At 40.6% G+C, this 25,066-nt stretch overlaps 1 protein-coding gene across 1 annotated transcript; it reads left to right on the top strand.

Annotated features, from left to right (window-relative positions):
- The first annotated feature begins 1,980 nt into the window (after nt 1–1,980).
- LOC121873165 (negative elongation factor A-like) lies at nt 1,981–12,249 on the top strand. The gene is made up of 10 exons (XM_042376491.1): nt 1,981–2,250; nt 5,091–5,212; nt 5,617–5,761; nt 5,867–6,032; nt 7,543–7,706; nt 8,171–8,414; nt 8,760–9,061; nt 9,852–10,085; nt 10,262–10,361; nt 10,662–12,249. The coding sequence occupies exons 1-10, from the start codon at nt 2,041–2,043 to the stop codon at nt 10,838–10,840; spliced, it is 1,866 nt and encodes a 621-aa protein (XP_042232425.1). The 5' UTR covers nt 1,981–2,040; the 3' UTR covers nt 10,841–12,249.
- The last annotated feature ends 12,817 nt before the right edge of the window (nt 12,250–25,066 follow it).

Genomic DNA, 25,066 nt, shown 5'->3' with positions numbered 1-25,066 from the left:
GTCAACTGCTCCATTGGCAAGTGTGCAAGTTTATATATATATACGAGCATACTTAGTCAGTGTAAAGTCTACATTTAGTTAGCTTGTGTAAGTTTCCTATACTGAACCTCATACACTGATAATACACTCAGTATACATTAATGCAAACTAAAACAATATATATTTGAGGTAATTTGGAAAGTAATGGTATTTTCTGTTTGCCTTACCTTGGCATAATAGTCTAATTTGTTTTGTTTCACTTGCAGACTCACGTTGCGAAGTATCAACACATCAACATGCAAACTTATTTCATATCGGGAGATAGTGAAATATTATGAAAGATTTGTTGTTTTATGAAATACACCAATTGGTGGACAAAATCAAAACAGCTTTTTAGGAAGGATTAATTAGAAGCAAGATGAAACTAATTATTCGACTTAGAATCGTAGACTGGTTGTAGGTGACGTCACAGACCATACAGGGGTTGTAGGTGACGTCAAGAACCACACAGGGGTCGTAGGTGACGTCAAGAACCACACAGGGGTCGTAGGTGACGTCAAGAACCACTCAGGGGTCGTAGGTGACGCCACGGACCACTCAGGGGTCGTAGGTGACGTCAAGAACCACACAGGGGTCGTAGGTGACGTCAAGAACCACTCAGGGGTCGTAGGTGACGTCAAGAACCACTCAGGGGTCGTAGGTGACGTCAAGAACCACACAGGGGTCGTAGGTGACGCCACGGACCACACAGGGGTCGTAGGTGACGTCAAGAACCACACAGGGGTCGTAGGTGACGTCAAGAACCACTCAGGGGTCGTAGGTGACGTCAAGAACCACTCAGGGGTCGTAGGTGACGCCACGGACCACTCAGGGGTCGTAGGTGATGTCAAGAACCACACAGGGGTCTTAGGTGACGTCAAGAACCACACAGGGGCCGTAGGTGACGTCAAGAACCTCACAGGGGTCGTAGGTAACGTCAAGAACCACACAAGGGTCGTAGGTGACGTCAAGAACCACTCAGGGGTCGTAGGTGACGCCACGGACCACTCAGGGGTCGTAGGTGACGCCACGGACCACACAGGGGTCGTAGGTGACGCCACGGACCACTCAGGGGTCGTAGGTGACGCCACGGACCACACAGGGGTCGTAGGTGACGAATACAGGTCAATTTTGCCCTGAACCAGCCATTCACTGCCAAGTCCTCTTCTCGGTATAACACTTTACTTTTTCCTCTCCGCCACTGATCGGTCTGTTAGCCGTTTGGTCGATCGGCCACGTCACTGTTACACACTATGGCAAGTATTGGGTATGTACTGGCTCAAGAATGTATCTGAACCAGCTCCAGTGTTGGTCAAGTCTGGTCTTGAATGGGCTCACACTCGGTGCCATCACAACACACTGGTAGATAGTACCAAGAGTTTACAATTCCCGATATATTAACAAGTGAACCCTCCCCCCCCCCCAGGTTAATATCCCTATTAGTTGACAATACACCCCTGGCAAGATTAACCTAATATTAATCTTAAGTAACGGTAACTTAACATAATATTAACCTAACACAATCATAACCTATCACAACACTAACCTGACTTGACATGACTTAACTTAACCTAACCAATTATATGGTTACTTCATGGTTAAATATTATTATGCTCAAGGTTAAAAATTAGTTAGCTTACGTTAGGGTGTTTAATCTTCAAGTAAGATAAGTTGGGGTGTATAATCAATACTACTGTATTACCACTACTACCAACACCACTAACCTAACCTAACCTAACTTAACAGATCTTCCTGTAGCTCTAAACAGTCCGTTTGGTTCTTAATTTCTCTAAATAAGCACCCCAAAGGGCATCACTTAGTCAATGTACTGTACATATATGGAGTTAGTGGATGACCACTCCACTCGGTACGCTGCGGTGTATGTATGCACAATTGTGAACTTGTATGACAATTTGCTGAATAAAAAAAACCGGTGTTTGCCATCAGGTCGAACTTGGCGGGTGGTGATGTCATCAAGATGGCTGCCACACATACCGTGACGTCACTAATGGGACACCCACAATGGCGGCTGCTCGGGACAGCGATATTTCGTTGTGGCTTCACAATAAACTGGGAACATCCGCCGACACCTGGTCTGAGGGCTCTATATGTGCACAGCTGAATGTAGAAGTGCTCAGGAATATAAAGGAATGCTTTGTTGAACTCCAGACCCAAGTTAAACTAAAATTACTGCTGTCTTTCTTCCACATCCCTAAGCGCAATGTTGAGGAGGTGAGGCAGAGTGTTGTGTTGTGGATAGATAGACTAATAGACGTATAGATATACCGATATTTATTCATTAAAATCATCATAACAAGTTTATAATTGGTTAAACATGTAGATAGAGAGTACAGTTATGCCTGTATCTCGCTAACAGGTACAGGGTGGCCCCAACTGTACTCGACTCAACTTTTGTTTGACTGTTTATGTTGTTGAGATGTGATTATGTAAGAGTGTTTTATTGACTTGTGTACTATAGTGTTTTTGTGTTTGAATGTTTGTTTTTAAGTGTACCCTATTGCTTAAAAGTGCACTATTCTTTATAAGTACACTTGTTTACTAACGTACTATCTTGTTCACTAATTAACTGTATGTATACTATTGTACTATATTATTTATGTACTCATTATTTGTGTACAATACTGAGTACTCTTGTTTGTGTGTTAGTAATTTCATTGTTTGTGTACAGTGCCATTTGTGTAGTACATGGTGTTATGTGTATGAGTACTTATGTGTACCGTTTGTGTACACCTGTCCCCTAGTCACACTATACAGTCTGTGCGGAAAGTTAGTTCGTATGCTAAAAAAATGCATATTTACTGTTATGTTATATAAATACAGTCAAGTAACATTTACCACTTCAATTAATACTTTGTAATGTTCCCTTTGCGCTTCAGGCAGTCCTTTAGCAAAGTTTAGCAAGAGGTCAGGTGGCAAGTTAGCCCAGATATTCTTGATAGCTGCCTCTAGCTTCGGGATTGTTGACATGTCAGCGTCGCGCAGACGACGCTTAACAATGAACCACAAATTTTCTATTGGGTTGAGATCTGGGCTACTGCCAGGTCAGTCATTAACCCTTTGGATGCGACATGCGGGTAAACCCGCCCAAAATATTATATTAATTAAATGCGACAAGCGGGGATATCCCACGGCCTTGAAAAAACTTCCCCAAATGAGACGACATGCGGACATATTATGTATTGAGGTATAGGAGTATTTCCTGAATGCAATATAGCTTATTTTTGTACTATTTTGTTTGATATTATCTGAATATGTAATACATATCTAAATTTGCTGTTTAGTAACCAAATTGATTAAATTTATTTGCCATATACCAGACATTGATTTATACCAATTTCCTGCATTTTTGGGTATAAATGTCATTTTTTCTCTAAAATTTGCACACATATGTGAATTTTTGTTCCAGATTTGGAAAATATACTAAAAGTTCTCTCGGAAAAACGTATAGAAAATGTGATTATATGAAATTCATTTTTGGCAGGATAATTGACACTTTTCAGGAACCGGCGCGAAATTTAATTACGCACCTAAAGGGTTAAAGAAAGGTACCTCACAGTCTTTGAGCCACTGTATGACACTTTTAGCCGTGTGGCTTGGGGCACCGTCCTGCATGAAAAGGCTTGCCTTAGCTTTATCAAATGTTTCAGCTAAGAAATCACTGAGCAGCTCAAGATAGTTGTACTGATTCATCATCTGGCTCCAAGGGAGGATTACGAGTTTGCCAACACCATAATATGAAAAGCAAGCCCAAACCATAAGCGAGGCAGGGTGCTTGACATTCTTCACTGTGTACTGTGGGAGATGTGCATCCGAGTGAGGAGGGCAGTACGCCCTCCCTCCACCATTGCCAGTCACAGAAAACGTAGCCTCGTCAGACCACGAAACACTCCTCCTTGACTCTAAACCCCACACTGCATATTTCTTGCAAAATTTCTCTATTTTTCTTCTGTCTCTTTGTCAGTAGAGGTTTACGACGGTGCACGGAAGCTCTTAAACCCAAGGTCATCATGTAAGGATTGCCGAACACAGCGTAAGGAGACGTGGCTGAGAAGACAGGGGCTTCTCTCTTTCACTTCGCGTGCTGTGAGGGCGGGAATGGACTTAACTTGGCATGAAATAACCTGAAGTGTCCGTAGAGACAATAATTTAGGCCTACCAGACATGGGTAGGGGAGCTGGTAACACGTCCTCTCCAAGCTCACGGTAACACTTCACAAGTTTCTGCACAACACACAACCCCACACCAGTCTGAGCAGAAATATCTCTCAGGTCATGGTTTGCTTTGTACAATGCAATCACTGCTGCAATGTCATCCCTTATAGTAACCCTCCTGGGCATCTCTGATGGCCAGTATGTCGGGGTAATGCACCGTAAACGAGGCAAAAAATGGCCACGGGGCGCTCAAACCCGCAGAGTTAATATTCCCCTCATGATTGCCAGAGGCGCACTGAAAGTAAGCCGTGACGTGTGCTCAGTTGCCAAGTGTCACCACTTGCCAACCAACCAAGCTTACTAACATCTCGCGTCCCGGGACAGCCTTCACAACATGTGAATTTATTTATGCGAGAATTTTGTTCGTCGGCCCTATCGCGACCTAACTTTCTGCTCAGATTATATATATTATTACAAAAATATCTTTAGTGTAACCTAACCTAACCCTAGTTAACTTAACCAAACCTAACTCAACCAAATCAAACCTAACCTAACCTAAACATTTTATAGACTGCACAATACAGTAACACCCAATTTTCTCTTCAGTTAAATTGTATTACAGTACAGTATTCTGATTAACTCTTTTTTGTTTGTCCTTTCTGTAATGTAAATTAATGTCTGGAGTTTGATTAATCATCTGACTTGTCACCATATTGTAGGGACAGGCTTGATGTTTTGTGTTACTGTCATAGTTTAGCAGTAAGATACAGTACCTTTGTTTTACTTTGATCTGGTAGTCGGATGGTTGTGTTGGTTCAATATGATACTAACTATGTATATTATGTAGTTTAGTATAAGGGAGAAGTGACTCTGTATATATGAGTTATGTGTTATTTACAGTGGCGGTCAGAGCTGGAGGAGATCCTGGAGGTGGCAGTGGTGGACAGTGAACCCTGGGTGGCCATGTTGGCTGAGATCATGCGAACTTGTCCATCCTCCGGTAACCTCAACCTGGACATCAGGTAAAAATTTAGTTACTTTGCTTCTTACTCATTTCAGTTTATCTCCGTATTTATATCTATAGTTCCTTAAATTTAGAGGTAGACAGATATTTATTCATTTATTTATTCATTAAAATCACCATTACAGGTTTATACTGTATGATACTGCACTGGAATTTATGGGCACCGAACAGTATGTAGAAATAAAGTCAGATATATTAATTAAAAAAAAAAATGACAGTGAAAACAAGTAAAAGGGCGAATGCTCTCATACACTAATAAACCATACAAAACAGTAGCCAGACTTTAGAACACTTATATGGCGGAGCTGCCGGGCATAAAGCAAAACCGTGTCAGAGGTTTGTAAATATTTCTTTGATACAATGTCATGTTATGTGAGTCACTATTACTAACATATTCTACAGAGAGCCACCGGAGAACCAGCGAATTACACACGACTTGATAACGGAGCTTCGCAAGTTAGTTAAGAAGCACAGTGAGCTGGGCTTACTCCCCATGGAGTGCAACTACCTCAACAGAAATGCATTTATGGCTGCTGCAGGCGGTCAGGTACGTAGTGACAAGTGACTGATGGTTGTTGCGGGCAGAAAGGTCATCCCAAATTTTCACTGATAGTAGAGAGTCCTTTGTATAAAGTGAAGTTTCATATTTCAGGCACCTCTCACCAAACACTTTGCTCTTAAGAGAAAACCAAAGGCTGCAGCTCTGCGGGCAGAGCTGCTCAACCGTTCATCTGATGCCCAGGCAAATGTCAAAAAGAGTCAGCTGCCTACTGTCCCTGTACGCTCAAGAGGCATGCCACGCAAGATGAATGACACCAGTTAGTCTTTTAATTTGTTTCAGTTGTTTGCTTTAAATGTCTGATGTTGTTTCAGTTATCAAATGTAGAGTAATTTACACATCTCATTACCATCACTCATGTTGTCAAGTTATGTTTTCATTGTACTGTCTGAAGAACCATTAACTTGGAGTACAATATCCTTCAGTCTGGGATTTGAGGTCACTGTTAAGAGGATATAAAGGTCACTGAGTATGGTTACCGGTACGCGATGTGATGGCTCAGGTGCAGCAGCTAAATAATTGACTTGTAATAATTTCTCTCACTTTGTTTTGTTTGAGAAGCCAAGTCACTCGCAAGTATTTAAGAAATATCATAAAAAAGGGAACAGACAGATTATTACCTGTTAGTTATGATATCAGTTAATTAATGCCCAAAGAGCCAACTGATTTTTATTTATTTATTTATTTATTTCACTTTTAGCATATAGAAACCTTCATTGTTAAGTGATTTGGCATGATCTGAATTGCATGAATGTGATCAATTCATAATCAAGATTTTATTTATTTGTTTATTTTTTAACACCACTAGACTCTAGAGCATCACAGTGGTTATTGAGTTTTTATGATTTCGTTTTATTCTATCTGTTCTTTTGTTGCCTCGTCAGTTCACTCCTGAACATCTCCTTGTTATCTTTAAAAACTTTTTGACAACGTTTCCATTAATATCTCTGTACTCTTCCTCCCTTGTATCATCTAATATCTCTGTACTCTTCCTCCCTTGTATCATCTAATATCTCTGTACTCTTCCTCCCTAGTATCATCTAATATCTCTGTACTCTTCCTCCCTAGTATCATCTAATATCTCTGTACTCTTCCTCCCTAGTATCATCTAATATCTCTGTACTCTTCCTCCCTAGTATCATCTAATATCTCTGTACTCCTCCTCCCTAGTATCATCTAATATCTCTGTACTCTTCCTCCCTAGTATCATCTAATATCTCTGTACTCTTCCTCCCTCGTATAATCTAACGTCTCCGTACTCCTCCTCCCTAGTATCATATAACATATCTCTGTACTCCTCCCAAGTATAATCTAACGTCTCTGTACTCTTCCTCCCTGGTATCATCAGTCCGTACCTACAATTAATGCTTGCATGCTGTTTTCTTCTTAGTAGACACTGCCAACCTCTCATCTTATATATAAATCCCTTAAATGCTTCAGATACACTTATTAATCCTTAAAATGACGGCAATCATCAATGGACCTTGGCTGTAGGGTCTGTGGCCATCATCCGTGGAAGTTAGCTATAGGGATGGCGGCCGTCAGCAGTAGAAGTTAGCTGTCGTCAGAGGATGATTTCATGTTCCCTGTGTTTCATTTTTGCACGTGTGGGAGGAGAGTAGAGACTCCTAAGCCACTCATTCTTCTTCTACCCTTCCAGCTTGATGACTTCTATAAACATGTTATATATATTCCTGTTTTGTCTTAAATTCCTCATTACTGAATTGTTGAAAAGGTAATTAACTGCCATTATGTATTACTTTCAACAGCACCACTGAAGGGTATCCCCAGTCGGTTGCCAGGATCTGGTTTGAGAGGGTCTGGCTTAGGCTCCACCCCAGTCAGCCGGCCACTTGTCCGCTCAACAGTCACTCGTAAAGACGGTGGCATCAAGCTCTTAGACATAACAGAATCACCCATTGCTGTTCAACAGGTGAGTATTAGTGAGTGGTAGAGTGTGTGGAAAGTGTCTCAGGAGTGATGCCATATTCACTTATAAATTATTTTCTGCTTTTGGGAAGGGGTGTGTAAGGCTGTCAAGTGAGGGAGAAGGGGTTTGTAAGGCTAACACATGCATGCACACACAAACACACACACAGTCTTTTGGGGAAAACAGTACTTGGGGAAATTGTATACTAAAAAAGAAGTTGTAGTAGTTTGCATAAAGCAATATCATATAATAGGGATGCATTCCAGGGCCTCTGTAGAAAGAAAATAATGTAAATTAAATGAATAATCTTGCATAGAATATAAAGAAATTTATCTGACATTGTACAAAAGACATTTAAGAATTTATGAGTTCATGGGAATGGTTATGTTGATATTCCAGAATCGAGAATAAACAAAAACTGTAGAAGAAATTATTATTTTTAATGAAGATGTGTTTTACTCTCCCAGGCCAAGAAAAGAAGAAAGCTACAAGACACGGCTGATGCCAAGGCTGCAGATGCTGAGGAGAAGCGAAGAGAACAACAGCAGGTCGAGGGGAAGCAGACGACACCACAGCAGCCGGCACAGCAGCAGCAGGCAACCCCAGACTATGCTGCTGGCCTCACTCCCTCCAATCCCCCCACGCCTGGTCCCCCGACGCCCTCCACTCCGTTATTGTCTACGGCTGCCGGAACAACGTCCACACTACACAGTACGTCTCCTTGTTAATATTCATCACAAATTATTACTCATTCCTCTAAACTTTACATGATCTTCATATCATTTTATGAGGCCCACCGCCCCTTCAGCACTTTACACCTCTCCTCCAACTTTATTTTATGAATCACATTCTAGGACAGTAGTGAATCCAAGAAAACATTAAATGACAAGGGTAATTGAGGGAAAAATGCTTACAATGAGTAAATGTTGCCTTTGTCAACATTAATAAAGACATAATTGCGAACCTTACCATCATCACATATACAGTATAAAGGATTAAAGAAAATGCTCCAGTCGTTTGTATAATTTGGATTGTAAAGGTGTTTTGTTATTCCAGCTGGTGCTGTGGCGGTTGGCACTATATCAGCACGGTCCACGCTACAACAAACAACAAATACTGGTGGCAGAGCAACACCGTCTACCCCAACCACCCCCTCTGGTGGGACAACACCTCAGCGTATCATTGTAACACCTAGTACTCAAGCTGCTGGATCTCCCACAGTGGTATACAGAACAGTGACACACACACCAGTGTTTACTACAGCAGAAGTTGTCCAGGCTGCCACAGCAGTTACAGTGACCCCGACTTCTGGAGAGACTCCCACCACTGTTGGACAGCCACAGTATGCCACACTACAGGTAAGCGGTGATGATCAGTTCAGTACAGAATTTCTTGTCACTCTCAAATCAGCCAATTTAAAAAAAACTTATACTGTACATCTGATTATATCTAGTAGACTCTGTTTATATGCAAGGCTTCATTCAAGTTGTACATACAGTACTATACATAAAGTAATGGGAAAAATGGAGTAATGTTACAGAGACCACCCAGACTATCTATTTATGGAATTTTTACCCGTAATTATCTAATTACAACTATTATATTGCATCACTTGTTTTTTGGAATGCTTGAATGATGATAAGAAAGCTGTATTATCAATATATTTATTATATAGTGGATTTTTAATGTCTTTTCACAGTTAGGGCTGATTTTAATAAATATGGATTGACACCTCACTACTGTACCACTTTACATGTGTTATCATTTCATACAGATACCGTTTGCTGGAATCATTCATAAAATTTTCCATAGTTATGGTTACTCTGTCATATAAAGTTATTAATGATTATTAACTTTAGTTAATGGTAATTGGGGTTAAAAATTTATTTACTAGTATTTGTTAATATGTTAGCACAGATATAATTGGAGATTAAAGGTGTTGATGGTTTGATCTTGTTTTATCTCTGCCATGAAGTTAGGGATTGTGATTCTATCAAGGGTGAAGTTAATGGGATTTGCTGTAATTACAATGTGTGGGTTACGTAGGCAGTAGGATCTAGCGTACGTGGTACTGATTGGTCGTATATATCTTTCTTGGGTGGTTATAATGTACAATATATAATATGTCTTTTTGCTATAATGTTTCAGCCTGTACAACCAGAACTGGTGTATTCTGCTACTCCTCTGACCACAGCAACTCTCGCAGCAGCAACAGCAGTTACACCGGCACCTCAACAACAGCCACAACAATCGCAGGCAACCCAAGTTATCACTGTTGTGCCACAGCCTGAGGCACAGCAACCACAGCAAGTTCCCATCAACCAGGCATCTGTCACCACACAACAGCAAGTGTCTCAACAAAAGAGAGGACTGTCACTCACTGTGAGTTTATTTCTGTTTGTTCTCTGTTGTAAAACATTAAATTTGAAATAAACACTATAGGCCACTCCTATTAGTTCCTCACTCCTGATAAAAAAAAGAATACTGTGTATTTTATCCCTTTATATTCACATGTAGTTATTTTTATGTACGGTGAATCATGGCTCATGGGTTTGCAGAAAGAGCAAATGTTGGAGGCACAAGAAATGTTCCGTACCAGCAACAAAGTTACAAGGCCAGAGAAGGCCCTTATTCTGGGCTTTATGGCTGGCTCCAGAGGTAAGTTGGATCACTCTTGTCTTTGACCTCATTCTGTTGTGTTTGACTTAAAGGCATCTGTCTTCTCCAGTTTCACTCACATTTCTCATTAATCTGTTGTGTAAAGCCCAAAGAAGCACCCCATAGCATAAGTTTCTATTTTCTTATTGAGGAAATACCCTTTTAATATTTGTTGTTGATTAATAAAAAGACATGTAAATGTTCCTCAGGTCTCAGAGATAAAGGTAACTAATATTCAGTAAAAATAGTAATAGGGACAAACACCAGAATACAGTAACTGTACTGTATCTTGTATTGCAGAGAATCCCTGTCCACATCTGGGTAATATTGTGACAATCAAGTTAAGTGAGGGAGAGGAGACAGTGTCGCAGCCAGAAGGAGCATTCATCAACATGCTTGCTGAGACCCACTTCCAAATGAACTACAATACTGGAGAATGGAAACGCATAAAAAAATACAGACCACTTGCAGCAGAGTGATCCCAGGAGAAATTCCTGTAGGGCAACATGGGTGACGTGCACATCCTGTGGTCCTGCCACTGAACACAGCTCCGTGCTGAAGATCTGCCTGTTTAATGTTGGTTCAGGCTTTGTTGTAATGTGGAAAAATAGGATGTTGGCAAGACACCTTAGGAGTGAAGTGCTTTATCTAATTGTAGAAAAGTGTCTGTGGGAACTTTTGCCATATATTATTTATATGTGCTTTCTCTGGTGCCATTGGAGGAGACACTGAGACATGGGGTGATAACCTTATAGGTTTCTCTTGTGTCTATGAAAGTGACTGTTGGGAGCTTTGGTGACACCATGGCTTATAATTATAAAAGAATGAGAATACTCACTCATATCATGAATATATCTGCAGGTTACTGTGTCATGGACCACTTACTGTATTTGAATTACACTTCATTTACCTGTGAGAAATGTTTCTAAATGATGATTGAAAACAGTTGTTAACATTTTGAATAGCATAAGAATGGTTAGTTGCCTGTGAGCAACAGTCAGAGCCTGTGATAGTTTGTGCTGTCAATGTTGATTACATAAGTTTATCTCTTTTCCTTAGAGATGGATCACTTACATGTCATTTACTTGGACCATTATTTCTGACATACTTTTGAGAGAAAATGGAATTATTTCCTTCATATTGGAGAATTACACTATTTAGCACATGCTATATGTATTTTTTTTGCTGTAGAATTAAAATGAGCAACTTGAGTTTTTGGCATAGGGGACCACGTCTGCCTGAGTTGGCGAGATAGGTCCTGGGGCCAAGGCCACTTGAGGAGGACCTCCATGAGAGGTCATTCTCAGATGCTGTACCTGCATAACTTAGAGTTTAGTGTATACTCTGCCCTATTCTGATTCTCTGTTATCTTTCTTGTACATAAAATATATTCTTCTTGCCATGTTGGATAAGGAAAGCTGAAACGTCGACCTCTAGTCCAGTGACGTATGGAGTGTGCACGGAGTGGCTTTGGCTGCCACTGTCCGTGAGAGATCTCATGCCAGCCTTTACCCACCACCATCCCCACTAAACCCACAATTGCAAAGAATATATTGAGATATAACAGGTGATTTGCACCTTTTTGTGCAACAACATTTTTGGGGGAATGTGGTAATTCTCCATTCTTGAGTCATTCTTTTTTACACAAAGATTTTTCATTTTTGCTGTATTTCTTTAGAATTCACTTAAGGTATTTTTACTGATGAAACTTTTTCCTAGAGAAACTCATGTTTGAGTAACTTGTCTAAGTTGAATGCTTCTTGGAAGCAAATGTGATAGCATATATATATATATATATATATATATATATATATATATATATAATATATATATATATATATATATATATATATATATATATATATATATATATATATATATATATATATATATATATAGTCAGTTCTGCTACAACGCGATAGTTGTGTTCTTGTAAAACCTCGCGTTATAGAAATTCACGCAATAGAAATAACAGGGCTTATGGAGAAAATAGGGTTAGGTGCAGATTACTCGAAATCGAAAAAATTTAGTAGTTAGCCTAACACAAAGGATAGCACAGTCTAAATATATGTTACATTCATATCTAATAATGAAATCTTACTGTAAATGTAACACTTTACCTTGAAAAAATATGAATATAACTTGATGGGGGAGAAGGGTGATTTTGAGGTTGATAACATCGAGCTTCTCTTCAAGTGTTATAGCCTTTCTTTTACGATCACCACCGGGAATGCGATCACCAGAACGCTTCTTGGAGATGTCCTTCTTTTCCATATTCACAGTTAATACCACAAAATTGGAGAAATAGTAAGCAAAAATCACTGAGGATGCTTCAAAACAACCCACGTGTTTCAACTGATCGTGTGATGGAAACAGAGAGCGCGGGTGTAAAACGCTATTAGTCCGCACTGCCAAAATTATTTTTATTCACATTTTTCATACAGTATTTATGGGAACAGCTAAATTTGCAAAAAAAGGATGAAATTTATATAGTCCCTATCAAATAACACTTCACAAACAAACACATGAATCAATTGAACATGTGATGTCAAACGTGAACTGTAAACACTGCATAACCCCCCGCCAAGCGACAGTACACTTAAAACGTTTGAGTGGAATCGCGTTCCAGCCAACACGCGTTTGTGTTTTACAAATATCGTTCTTCTATTCGTCAATCGCGTTACAACCAATTCGCATTGACAAACACCTGTTGTAACAGAAATGATTATATATATATATATATATATATATATATATATATATTTTTTTTTTCTTTTGTATATAAACTTTCCTGGTGTATGGCTCTATTCAGTAAAAATATATATGTATATATATATATATATGAATCTATGGAATTTATTGTTATTCCTGTAAATGTTAGACAATAAATTGATTATCCATACTTTCCCTACATCATTGTATTTCTGTACTTTCTGTGGTAGTCTACTTTTTATTTATTTGTTGGCTTTAGACCCTTATGGCTGGCAGAACACAGGCTGTGTGCAAGTCCAACCAGCTGTTAATTTTTATAATCAATGTCCTTCATCTTGGTATGTGCACACTAAACCTCGCAGGTCATATAACTGGAAACTCTTAAGCATTAATGACTGACAAGAAGTAAAGGTTGCCATGGAAGGTAGACAGCTGCTGCCATGTTGTGGTGTAACACTAGCGTGTGCTTATGTCTATCAGCTGTTGTGGATCATTTTTATTGTTTCCATTTTGATTTAAGTTATTGTATTGAGCAGGTAGTAGGCAGCTATCAAATAGGGAGGTACTATACCGCCTGGGAAGATATTGGAACCATAATATGTTGTCTAATGGTAGACCCTGCTGCCATATGGCATTACAAAAATTGTGACCAAGTCACAGGTTGCTCATTTGACTTTCTGCCTCATTTACACACAGTTGTAGCCTCAATTGTTTCTCATTGACAACACACCTTATATATAATTTCTCACTCTTGATTTGTTTTGTTTATTCCATTTATGTACAGTAAACCCTCGATAACTCTGAATTTCATATAACTCGGCATGGATATGGTCTCGGAATGTACGTACAGTATTAGTATAACACGGAAAATTCCGAGATATGTAAAATTATCTGGGAAAATCTTGGCATATTTGGCCACCTGCATCACCTACGTACCATACCTCTGTCACCTACCATGCATCTGTGTCACCTACTATGATGTTTCATTCTTCACCTGCAGTGCTGGTAAGTTTTACTTTTTTACATTTAGTAATTACATGTACACATACAGCATATGGGTCAATAATTTTTTATTGTATTTTTTGCAAGAGGGGGGAAGTGCCTCGTTAAGTCAAAATTTGGAATAACTCGGTAAGGCCAAAGCTCCATATGTGTCAAGTTATCGAGAGTATACTGTATTTATTTTTGGTTCAGTTATTATATTTTGCCCTCCCAGACCCCAATGTGGGTCAGTGACTTGTGCCAGGTGGACTAATCCTCGTAAAAAAACCTCGGTCATATTATGTGATACTACAAGTGTCCAAGTTTCCCTCATACAGTATATCACTTATTGGTGAGTAATGGTGATGTCTGGTCTGAATCTTGATTGAAGCACAGTTTTGCTCACTACCACCTGGGATTTATCACGCTACAGCTCATGTACAGTACATGTGTATACTTTATGGTGAATTGAACCTTCCAATACTAAAATATTCATAAAGTAAACACGAAGATTATGAAAAAGTTCTGAAATGTAACCTATATACCTTGTGATGTCACTCACTGTTGTAGAGGATGTCGCTGAAATATTTTACAGTACTTGTAATCTTTTTCCTGTTCCAGAGCTTTTCACAAGTTAATGTAACTGACTGCCCATGTGGGTAATTACCCACAGGTGGGTGGGTAATGGAAGGCTTGGTAAAACTGTCATACATTGGAAACAATTTTTCTTATGGCTTGCAAAAATATACAGTAGATCATTAGGTTTTAAGGTTACTGAATGCTTAAAAGGGTAATTCTCCCATTACTGTACTAGACAGAGAAACAGGCAATATCTGTTCATGGTCAGATTTCATCATACTATTAAACTTGATTTGAGAGCAGCTGGACTGGCGAGGCATGGCACGGGTAACAAGAACTGTCGTCGTGTTCATGGTGCTGCGATATCCCGTTGGTCACTTTGCAAGAAGCACTCGGTGCTTAAAAACAAAAAAGCGTGCAATTCATTGTTGGAACATCGCGATTTTCATGGTGCTCTCACCCCCACCCGATGTATACTACGATGGAACTATATTTTGGAACCAAAAGAAAAAAATAGAATTGGATGTGCATAAATTGTAGAAATCTGTAAAGGATTAATTTTTTCTGTAAGATATCCTCCATATGGAACAGCACAAGAAGAATTTTATTGCTCTTTTTAAAGAAGAATTCCAATGTTTGTGGGAACATCCACCAGCCTTTACTTGCCTCATCGCTGCTTATATCCTCCAAATTCTCTTAACCATCATTAAAGGTAAGCCTTTAAGATAATTAATCCAAATAATCTAAGTGTAGGAATGAATGCAAATCAAATTAAGCTAAAAAAAATCGCAAGTGGCCTAATTGAAGAGTGGCGAGAGCTGCTCCATCTGAAATGGCGAATAACCTCCCGTATCCGGAATAATATTGACCCAATTTTCGTAATGAGCGCATTAAATAATCGTCCATCACTACCAAAATAGATATTGTATTAGTATGAATATTTTGTAGCCTAAATTTCATATTTTAACAAGTCCAAGTATACCATACTAGGTAACCAGTGCCAGGTAATTCCCAGGCCCTAACACATCAACTTTGTTTCATTTGTGTATCAGTTTAACCACAACTTGTTACTAATAACATAAATTCATGTGCTTTTTTTAATTCCTTAGTGACTCGATGTATTGCAATTAAGAACTACCTTACCACTTTTTGTGCAACATTTGGTGTGGTGGTATTAATTCACTTTACCATCTGAAACTTTTACTGAATATCTCTCGTATCACCACAGGCCAGGTCTCCGGAGCTCTGGCAGGGAGGAAAGTGGAGACGTTGGCAGTGGTGCTACATGGCTCTGAATCCCAACTTTATCTGTGTGGCCCTGGAGAGAAGGTATGGTGGTGGTGGTGATAATGGGAGTGGCGATGGTGGTGGTAGTGGTGCTGATGGTGGTGATGATAATATGGAACTGAAAATGAGAATGAGTGTGATAATGATAATCATAATAATATTAAAGTTAACACAGTGGGGTATGCTATAACGAACGGATCCTACTACGAATATTCCTATAACGAACGGTTTTACCTATAAAATTGAGAATGCTATAACGAACGAAACTCCTACAACGAACATTATTTAAAAAAAATTGTTTTTTTTTCTTTACTAATTTATTGTTTTTGTATTACAAGTATTAATGATATTCTTTATTTCAGGGGTTTAGATGCATATTTATGCACTTTTTTAAAATTTTTACAATTTTATATATTTTTCAGTGTTAAGTGGTTGTATTTGGGGGCCTGGAACGGATTAATCCTATAACGAATGAATGCTATAACGAACAAGGTTCTAGAACCAATTAGATTCGTTATAGCATACCCCACTGTACTGTAATAATAATGATTAATAGACTAATAACATGATGATATAAATAATAATGATAATATTAACAATGATAATAGACTAATAACATTTGTAGTAATGATGATGGTAATACCAATAGGAATGACAAAAGATGAGGTGAACAGATGGTGACAGGTGTTGACAGGTACTAAAATACACATGTTGAGATGCATATGTTAAGAAGTGTTGAGGTTTGCAGATGTTGACATGGTGAGGTGTACAGGTGTTGACAGGTGGTGAGCGGACATTCAGCGCCAGAACAGGTGTTGGTCAGGGAGTTCCCCAGTACCTTGGTGTCCACCCATGTTGACCTGACTATGATGAACACCCGCCTCGACTTCTTGGCTGCCCACCCCATGGGGGAGGCAGATTGGAAGAGAAGGATGAGGAGGGTGGGAGAGATGAAGGAGGAGGGGGGGCAAGGAGGGAGAGATGGAGGAGTGAAGGGGATGAAAGGAAGAATGACCTATTGACCTTGCTTGACCTTATCTTTCATAGCCAGTAACCTGACCTAATATCCTTGTACTGTATACGCAACAGATCCCGGTGACCCTGAGTAAGGACCTACAGGGGTCAGACGTGGAGGTGGTGAGGTGGGGTCCAGAGGGGTCGGTGTCCCTGACCCTGGGAGAGCTGTACTTTGACCTGAAGAAGCTGAAGGATGCTCTCAAGACAGCGGGCAGTGGAGCCAAGAAGAGGGTGAAGGATCTTGACCATGACTATGAGAAGATTAGACTTGTTGGCAAAGGTACGTACACACTCATACATACACACCATGCATACATATCTACATACACATACAGTATAAACGCCTTCTGAGCGTTTTAAAGTTAATCAGACTCTTCATGTTAAACTCGAACGTTATACTGTAATTCGGTCAAACCTGTTGAATACAATTCATTATAGTATTTCAAATAAATCATACATGGCATTGATACATAAATGTTTAATCCAATATATATTTACATAACAATCATAGCTATGTAATTAGTCTAATCTTAACACTTATAATGAGTACTTAATTTGCCATATTTTTATGTTGTTGCAATGTTAACTGATGCAATGGACACAGCTCTACCTTTGTAAACTTAAGTGCAGGTTAAATTATGTGTTGAAAGTCTCAAGAGAAACAGGTTAGGTGTTGACTCTTTGATGGGGATAGCTACAGTGGCAGACTGGCAGTGTCCTGCCCGGCGTCACATTCCCAGCCCTGGCTGGCCGACTTTGCTGCGTCAGGCGTTTATACATAAACAAGCTCCCCTTACTGCCACCCAACAGGCAGACACACCCAACAAACATGACATATACAGGCAGACACGCCCACAAACATGACATATACAGGCAGACGCACCCAACAAACATGACATACAGGCAGACACACCCAACAAACATGACATATACAGTCAGACACACCCAACAAACATGACAAATACAGTCAGACACACCCAACAAACATGACATATACAGTCAGACACACCCAACAAACATGACAAATACAGTCAGACACACCCAACAAACATGACATATACAGTCAGACACATAACAAACCAGACATATACAGTCAGACAATATGACAACAGTCAGACACACCCAACAATATACAGTCAGACACACCAACAAAATATGACATATACAGTCAGACACACCCAACAAACATGACAAATACAGTCAGACACACCCAACAAACATGACATATACAGTCAGACACACCCAACAAACATGACATATACAGTCAGACACACCCAACAAACATGACATATACAGTCAGACACACCCAACAAACTACAGTCAGACACACCTATGACATATACAGTCAGACACACCCAACAAACATGACATATACAGTCAGACACACCCAACAAACATGACAAATACAGTCAGACACACCCAAACCAGACAAATACAGTCAGACACACCCAACAAACATAAATACAGTCAGACACACCCAACAAGACACACCCAACAAACATGACATATACAGTCAGACACACCCAACAAACATGATATACAGTCAGACACACAAACAAACATGACATATACAGTCAGACACACCCAACAAACATGACATATACAGTCAGACAGTTGAACACCCAACAAACATGACAAATACAGTCAGACACACCCAACAAACATGACAATACAGTCAGACACCAACAAACACATATACAGCCAGACACACCCAACAAAACATGACATATACAGTCAGACACACCCAACAAACATGACAAATACAGTCAGACACACCCAACAAACATGACATATACAGTCAGACACACCCAACAAACATGACATATACAGTCAGACACACCCAACAAACATGACATATACAGTCAGACACACCCAACAAACATGACATATACAGTCAGACACACCCAACAACATGACATATACAGCCAGACACACCAACAAACATGACATATACAGTCAGACACACCCAACAAACATGACATATACAGTCAGACACACCCAACAAACATGACAAATACAGTCAGACACACCCAACAAACATGACATATACAGTCAGACACACCCAACAAACATGACAAATACAGTCAGACACACCCAACAAACATGACAAATACAGTCAGACACACCTCAACATGACATATACAGTCAAGACACACCAACAAAAAACAGAATATACAGTCAGACACACCCAACAAACATGCATATACAGTCGACACGCCCACAAACATGACATATAAGTCAGACACACCCAACAAACATGCATATACAGTCAGACACCAACAACATGACAAATACAGTCAGACACACCCAACAAACAATGACAAATACAGTCAGACACCCAACAAACATGACATATACAGTCAGACACACCCAACAAAATATGACATATACAGTCAGACACACCCAACAAACATGACATATACAGTCAGACACACCCAACAACATGACATATACAGTCAGACACACTCCAACAAACATGACAAATACAGTCAGACACACCCAACAAAATGACAAATACAGTCAGACACACCCAACAAACATGACAACAGTGACACACGAAACAAACATGACAAATACAGTCAGACACACCCACAACACCCACAACATGACATATACAGTCAGACACACCCAAAAAACATGACATATACAGTCAGACACACCCAACAAACATGACATATACAGTCAGGGACACTCCAATAACAAACATGACATATACAGTCAGACACACCCAACAAACATGACATATACAGTCAGACACACCCAACAAACATGACAATATACAGTCAGACACACTCCAACAAACATGACATATACAGTCAGACACACCCAACAAACATGACATATACAGCCAGACACACCCAACAAACATGACAATATACAGTCAGACACACCCAACAAACATGACATATACAGTCAGACACACCCAACAAACATGACATATACAGTGACACACCCAAAAAAACATGACATATACAGTCAGACACACCCAACAAACATGACATATACAGTCAGACACACCCAACAACATGACATAACTTAGAGCCTAACATAGTATTTGTTTATGGGTCATTCTACTCATTACTGCCTGTGGTAACACTTACCTCGAGCAGTAATTTATTTTAACCCAAAAAATAAGGTTTATCTGTACAGTATATATCAACTTAATACTCCATCAAAATGATCTTCACAACAGTAGATGCATTATTCTGTCTTGGGGTTGCCGTTGAGCAGCAAGCCACCATCTTTTTCTTATCTTCGTACTGTGATGAATAATTTGCCTGGTGATTTTTGTCGGTACTCTTGCACATTGGCACGAAGCACTAACGACTCTCTGTCCTTTCATTGATCATTGTATATGGCCACAAGTCCTGTATTTCTGCTGGTAACAACACATACACCACAGCTGTCTGTCTCGAACTCATGCTAGTCTGTGACGTCACAACCAATCACAGAGCTTTTCACAGTCACGTGACTTTTTAGCAACTTTAACCCTTATTTTTTTACACTTTTTGGCCCAATTTATTTAAAAATATAAATACCATAGTGAATTTAAGCATTTTCTTAACCCATTGACCTGCCATTGTTCATAATTTCAGACAGTTAAGTGAACAGCATCAGTTGGAAATTCTCCTACTTCAGTTCAAATATTTAGGGCTTTCAGGTGCTCAGACCAGAAGATACACCAAATTAAAATGTTCACGCTAAATGAAATTTATTTGGGTAGCCTTGTGACCAGGTAGCGGGTTATTAACCGTTGAAGCCTGTAATTATTATCGGTGTAAGTAAAGCTTGTCTGTAAGTGCACATATATAGCTATAATGGTATATTAAGAATTTAGTTTTACAATGGATAATATTTGGAGTTTGATTACAGTATTTTACGAAATGGAAATAGCTTTTGGAGAAAGTAAACTTATGTTATTCCAATACAGTGCTATTGTCATTTGGACTTAACAGGTAAACTTCATTACCACTACGTACTTCACAATGCCCTCTGGCTTATTTTGCAAACTATTATTTGTTCTTATTTAACAGTTTATGGAGTCTTAGGTGTGAAATAGGATGAAAGATAACAAAGTGTATTTATCTTTAGTTTTGACATATGGGAAATTGTTGTAATATAACCAAACACATCTATACTGTATATGGTGTTTGGAGAGGAATTATTAGTCTTATAAGTTGGTCACCAACGAGTCAAAAATAAAAACACTTGGGGTTTTGATTTTCCATCGCCTTTGAAATTATTGGCAGAAGTTTTGTAAATTATATTGATGGGATACTGATGCCTCTCATAGTAAGTGACGTAATAGCTCTCGTAGATGACGCCGGTTGGCTGCTAGGTTACGTGCAGCACGACACCTTCATGACGCACTGTTCTCGTCGCACATCAATCGGTACTTAAAATCTGTACTAGTAAGGAGGTGGTTGATGTACCTATTTACACCATAGAGATGAAATATTGTACAGTACTCCATCTTGTAGCTGTAATGAGGAAGGAGAGGTAAGACTAACTGTTACAATACTACATGAAATATTAATATACAAACTTAAAACAACATATAATTTGGCAAGTCAAATATCATTCTGAGTTACAATCTGGTGAATGAATCTCAAGGAGCAGAAGTCTGGCTCCTGTGTATGAAGGGGAGACCTAAGAGGCAGGGGTATGGCAGAGTGTTCACAAGCTGCCATACCATCCATATCCACTTGGGAGAACAATAGAGAAACCTTCCATCTAACTGACCTGGATGTTAGCGGACTTACCTCTCCATAGTGTCCGTTGGATGGGGGTTTCACTGTAATAGGGAAAAACAATGACTAAATAAACCCGATTCATCCAATTAGAACAAAGAATTGCTTGTTTGTGCTTTTATAGTGCATTCTGTATGGCCAGGTTTTGAGAGTGTAAGGTAAATAAATGTCACGTTATCTCTGCTTTAGCCTCGAAATTTGTTAACGCAGCGTTTTTTTTTATTTATTTTTCATTCAATGTAATGTTTACTCTATAGGTTTTAATTTATTGTTCCGTTTATGGATGTTAATGGATATTCTGAGCTTCTTGAATTGTGATGTATTGCAAGCATATTGGGACTCCTGAAGCTACAACATTCCCTATTTAATATTTGTACAAGTTTTTCATCTATGCAGTGTATAATCCACTTATAGGAAAGTTAATATAGAACCCCAGTTTTAAGTGTTTGTTTTAAATAGTACTAATAAACTTAATCATGTATACGCTTTGTTTTATTATTGTCATTGTTTATCTACCCGACCATCATATGACCTGCTATTTCTTGTTCTCCCATCAGACCTACACCTCCTCTGTGTGGTCTTGTTCTCCAATACATTCTACATTCTTGTTTTGTTCTCCACAACATCCACACTCCCTCTGTGTGGTCTTGTTCTCCAATAAGACCTACACCCTCTGTGTGGTCTTGTTCTCCCAATACAGCCACACCCTCCCTCTGTGTGGTCTTGTTCTCCCAATAAGACCTACACCCTCTGTGTGGTCTTGTTCTCCTGATGTAAGACCTACAACCTCCCTCTGTGTGTCAGGTCTTGTTCTCTGATGTAAGACTCACATCTCCTCTCTGTGTGGTCTTGTTCCCACTCCTGATGTAAGACCCACACCCTCCTCTGTGTGGTCTTGTTCTTCCTGATGTAAGACCCACACTTCTCTCCCTCCTGTGTGGTCTGTTCTCCCTTGATGTAAGACCTACACCCTCCCTCTCCCTGTGTGGTCTTGTTCTCCCATGTAAGACCTACACCCTCCTCTGTGTGTGGTCTTGTTCTCCTGACAAGACCCACACCCTCCCTCTGTGGTCTTGTTCTCTGACGTAACACCCACACCCTCCCTCCCTGTGTGGTCTTTGTTTCATTCCTGATGGAAGACTCACACCCTCTGGTGTGCAGGGTCTTTGTTCTCCTTGATGTAAGACTCCACACCCTCCCCTCTCTGTGTGGCCTTGTTCTCCCTGATGTAAGACCCACACCTCCCTCCTGTGTGGTCTTGTTCTCTCTGACAAGACTCCACACCCTCCCTCCTGTGTGGTCTTGTTCTCTGATGTAAGACCTACACCTCCCTCTCTCTGTGTGGTCTTTGTTTCCTGATAAGACTCCACACCCTCCCCTCTCCTGTGTGGTCTTGAGTCTCTCCTGATGTAAGACCTACACCCTCCCTCCCTGTGTGGTCTTGTTCTTCCTGATGTAAGACCTACACCCTCCCTCTGTGTGGTCTTGTTCTCCCCTGGATGTAAGACCCATTAATCTCTCCTCCTCCTATGTGGTCTTGTTCTCCCTGATGTAAGACCCACAATCTTCCTCCCTGTGTGGTCTTTGTTCTCCCTGATGTAAGACTCCACACCTCCCTCTGTGTTGTCTTTGTCTCTGATGTAAGACCCACACCCTCCCTCCTGTGTGGTCTTTGTTCTCCCTTGATGTAAGAGACTCTACACCTCCCTCTCCCCTGTGTGGTCTTGTTCTCCCCTGATGTAAGACCTACACCTCCCTCTGTGTGGTCTTGTTCTCTGGATAAGACTCCACACCTCCCTCCTGTGTGTGGTCTTTGTTCCTCTCTGATGTAAGACCCACACTCTCCCTCCTGTGTATTCTACCTCCTGGGATGTAAGACCTACACCTCCCTCTGTGTTGTCTTGTTCTCCTGATGTAAGACCTAAACACCTCCCCTCCTGTGTGGTCTTGTTCTCCCTGGATGTAAGACCCACACCCTCCCTCCTGTGTGTGGTCTTGTTCTCCTGATGTAAGACCTACACCTTCCCCCTCTGTGTGGTCTTGTTCTCCTGATGTAAGACCCACACCCTCCCTCCCTGTGGTGTGGTCTTGTTCTCCTGATGTAAGACCTACACCTCCCTCCTGTGTGTGGTCTTGTTCTTCCCTGATGTAAGACCTACACCTCCCTCTGTGTGGTCTTGTTCTTCCCTCGATGTAAGACTCCACACCTCCCTCCCGTGTGTGGTCTTGCCTCTGATGTAAGCACTCCACACCTCCCTCTGTGTGGTCTTGTTCTCTCTGGATGTAAGACCCACACCTCCCTCTGTGTGGTCTTGTTCTCCCTGGATGTAAGACCTACACCCTCCCTCTGTGGTCTTGTTCTCCTGATGTAAGACTCCACACCCTCCTCTGTGTGGTCTCGTTCTTCCCTGATGTGAAGACTCCACACCCTCCTCCTGTGGTCTTTGTTCTCCCTGATGTAAGACCCACACCCTCCCTCCCCGTGTGGTCTTGTCTTCCTGATGTAAGACCTACACCCTCCTGTGGTCTTGTTCTTCTGATGTAAGACCTACACCTCCTGTGTGGTCTTGTTCTCCTGATGTAAGACTCCACACCCTCCCTCTGTGTGGTCTTTGTTCTCCTGATAAAGACCTACACCTCCCTCCTGTGGTCTTGTTCTCCCTGGACAAGACCTACACCTCCCTCTCCTGTAGCCCGAGCCCTTCCTGATGTAAGACCACACCCTCCCTCTCTGTGTGGTCTTGTTCTCTCTCGATGTAAGACTCCACACCTCCCCCTCCTGTGTGGTCTTTGTTCTCCCTGATGTAAGACCTACACCCTCCCTCCTGTGTGGTCTTGTTCTACCTGATGTAAGACTCCACACCCTCCCTCTGTGGCCCTTTGTCTTCCTGATGTAAGACTCCACACCCTCCTCCTGTGTGGTCTTGTTCTCTTGATGTAAGACCTACAATCTCTCTCTCCCTGTGTGGTCTTGTTCTCTACCTCTGATGCAAGATCCACCCTCCCTCTGTGTGGTCTTTGTTCTACTCCTGGACAAGACCTACACCTCCCCCTCCCCTCCTGTGTGGTCTTTGTTCTCATTTCCCTGACAAGACCTACACCTTCCTCCTGTGTGGTCTTGTTCTCCTGATGTAAGACTCCACACCCTCCCTCCCTGTGTGGTCTTGTTCTTCCCTGGATAAGACCTACACCCTCTGTGTGGTCTTTGTTTCACCTTGATGTAAGACCCACCCCTCCCTCTCCTGTGTGGTCTTGTTCTCCTGAGTAAGACCTGGGCACCTCCCTCTGTGTGGTCTTGTTCTCCTGATGTAAGACTCCACACCCTCCCTCTGTGTGGTGGTCTTGTTCTCCTGGATGTAAGACTCCACACCTCCCTCT

The sequence above is a fragment of the Homarus americanus genome, unplaced genomic scaffold (assembly GCF_018991925.1).
Source record: "Homarus americanus isolate GMGI-L3 unplaced genomic scaffold, GMGI_Hamer_2.0 scaffold32929, whole genome shotgun sequence".
NCBI lineage: Eukaryota > Metazoa > Arthropoda > Malacostraca > Decapoda > Nephropidae > Homarus > Homarus americanus.
Note: the sequence above shows the minus strand (reverse complement) of the source record. Positions and strands in the feature narration are given on the sequence as shown.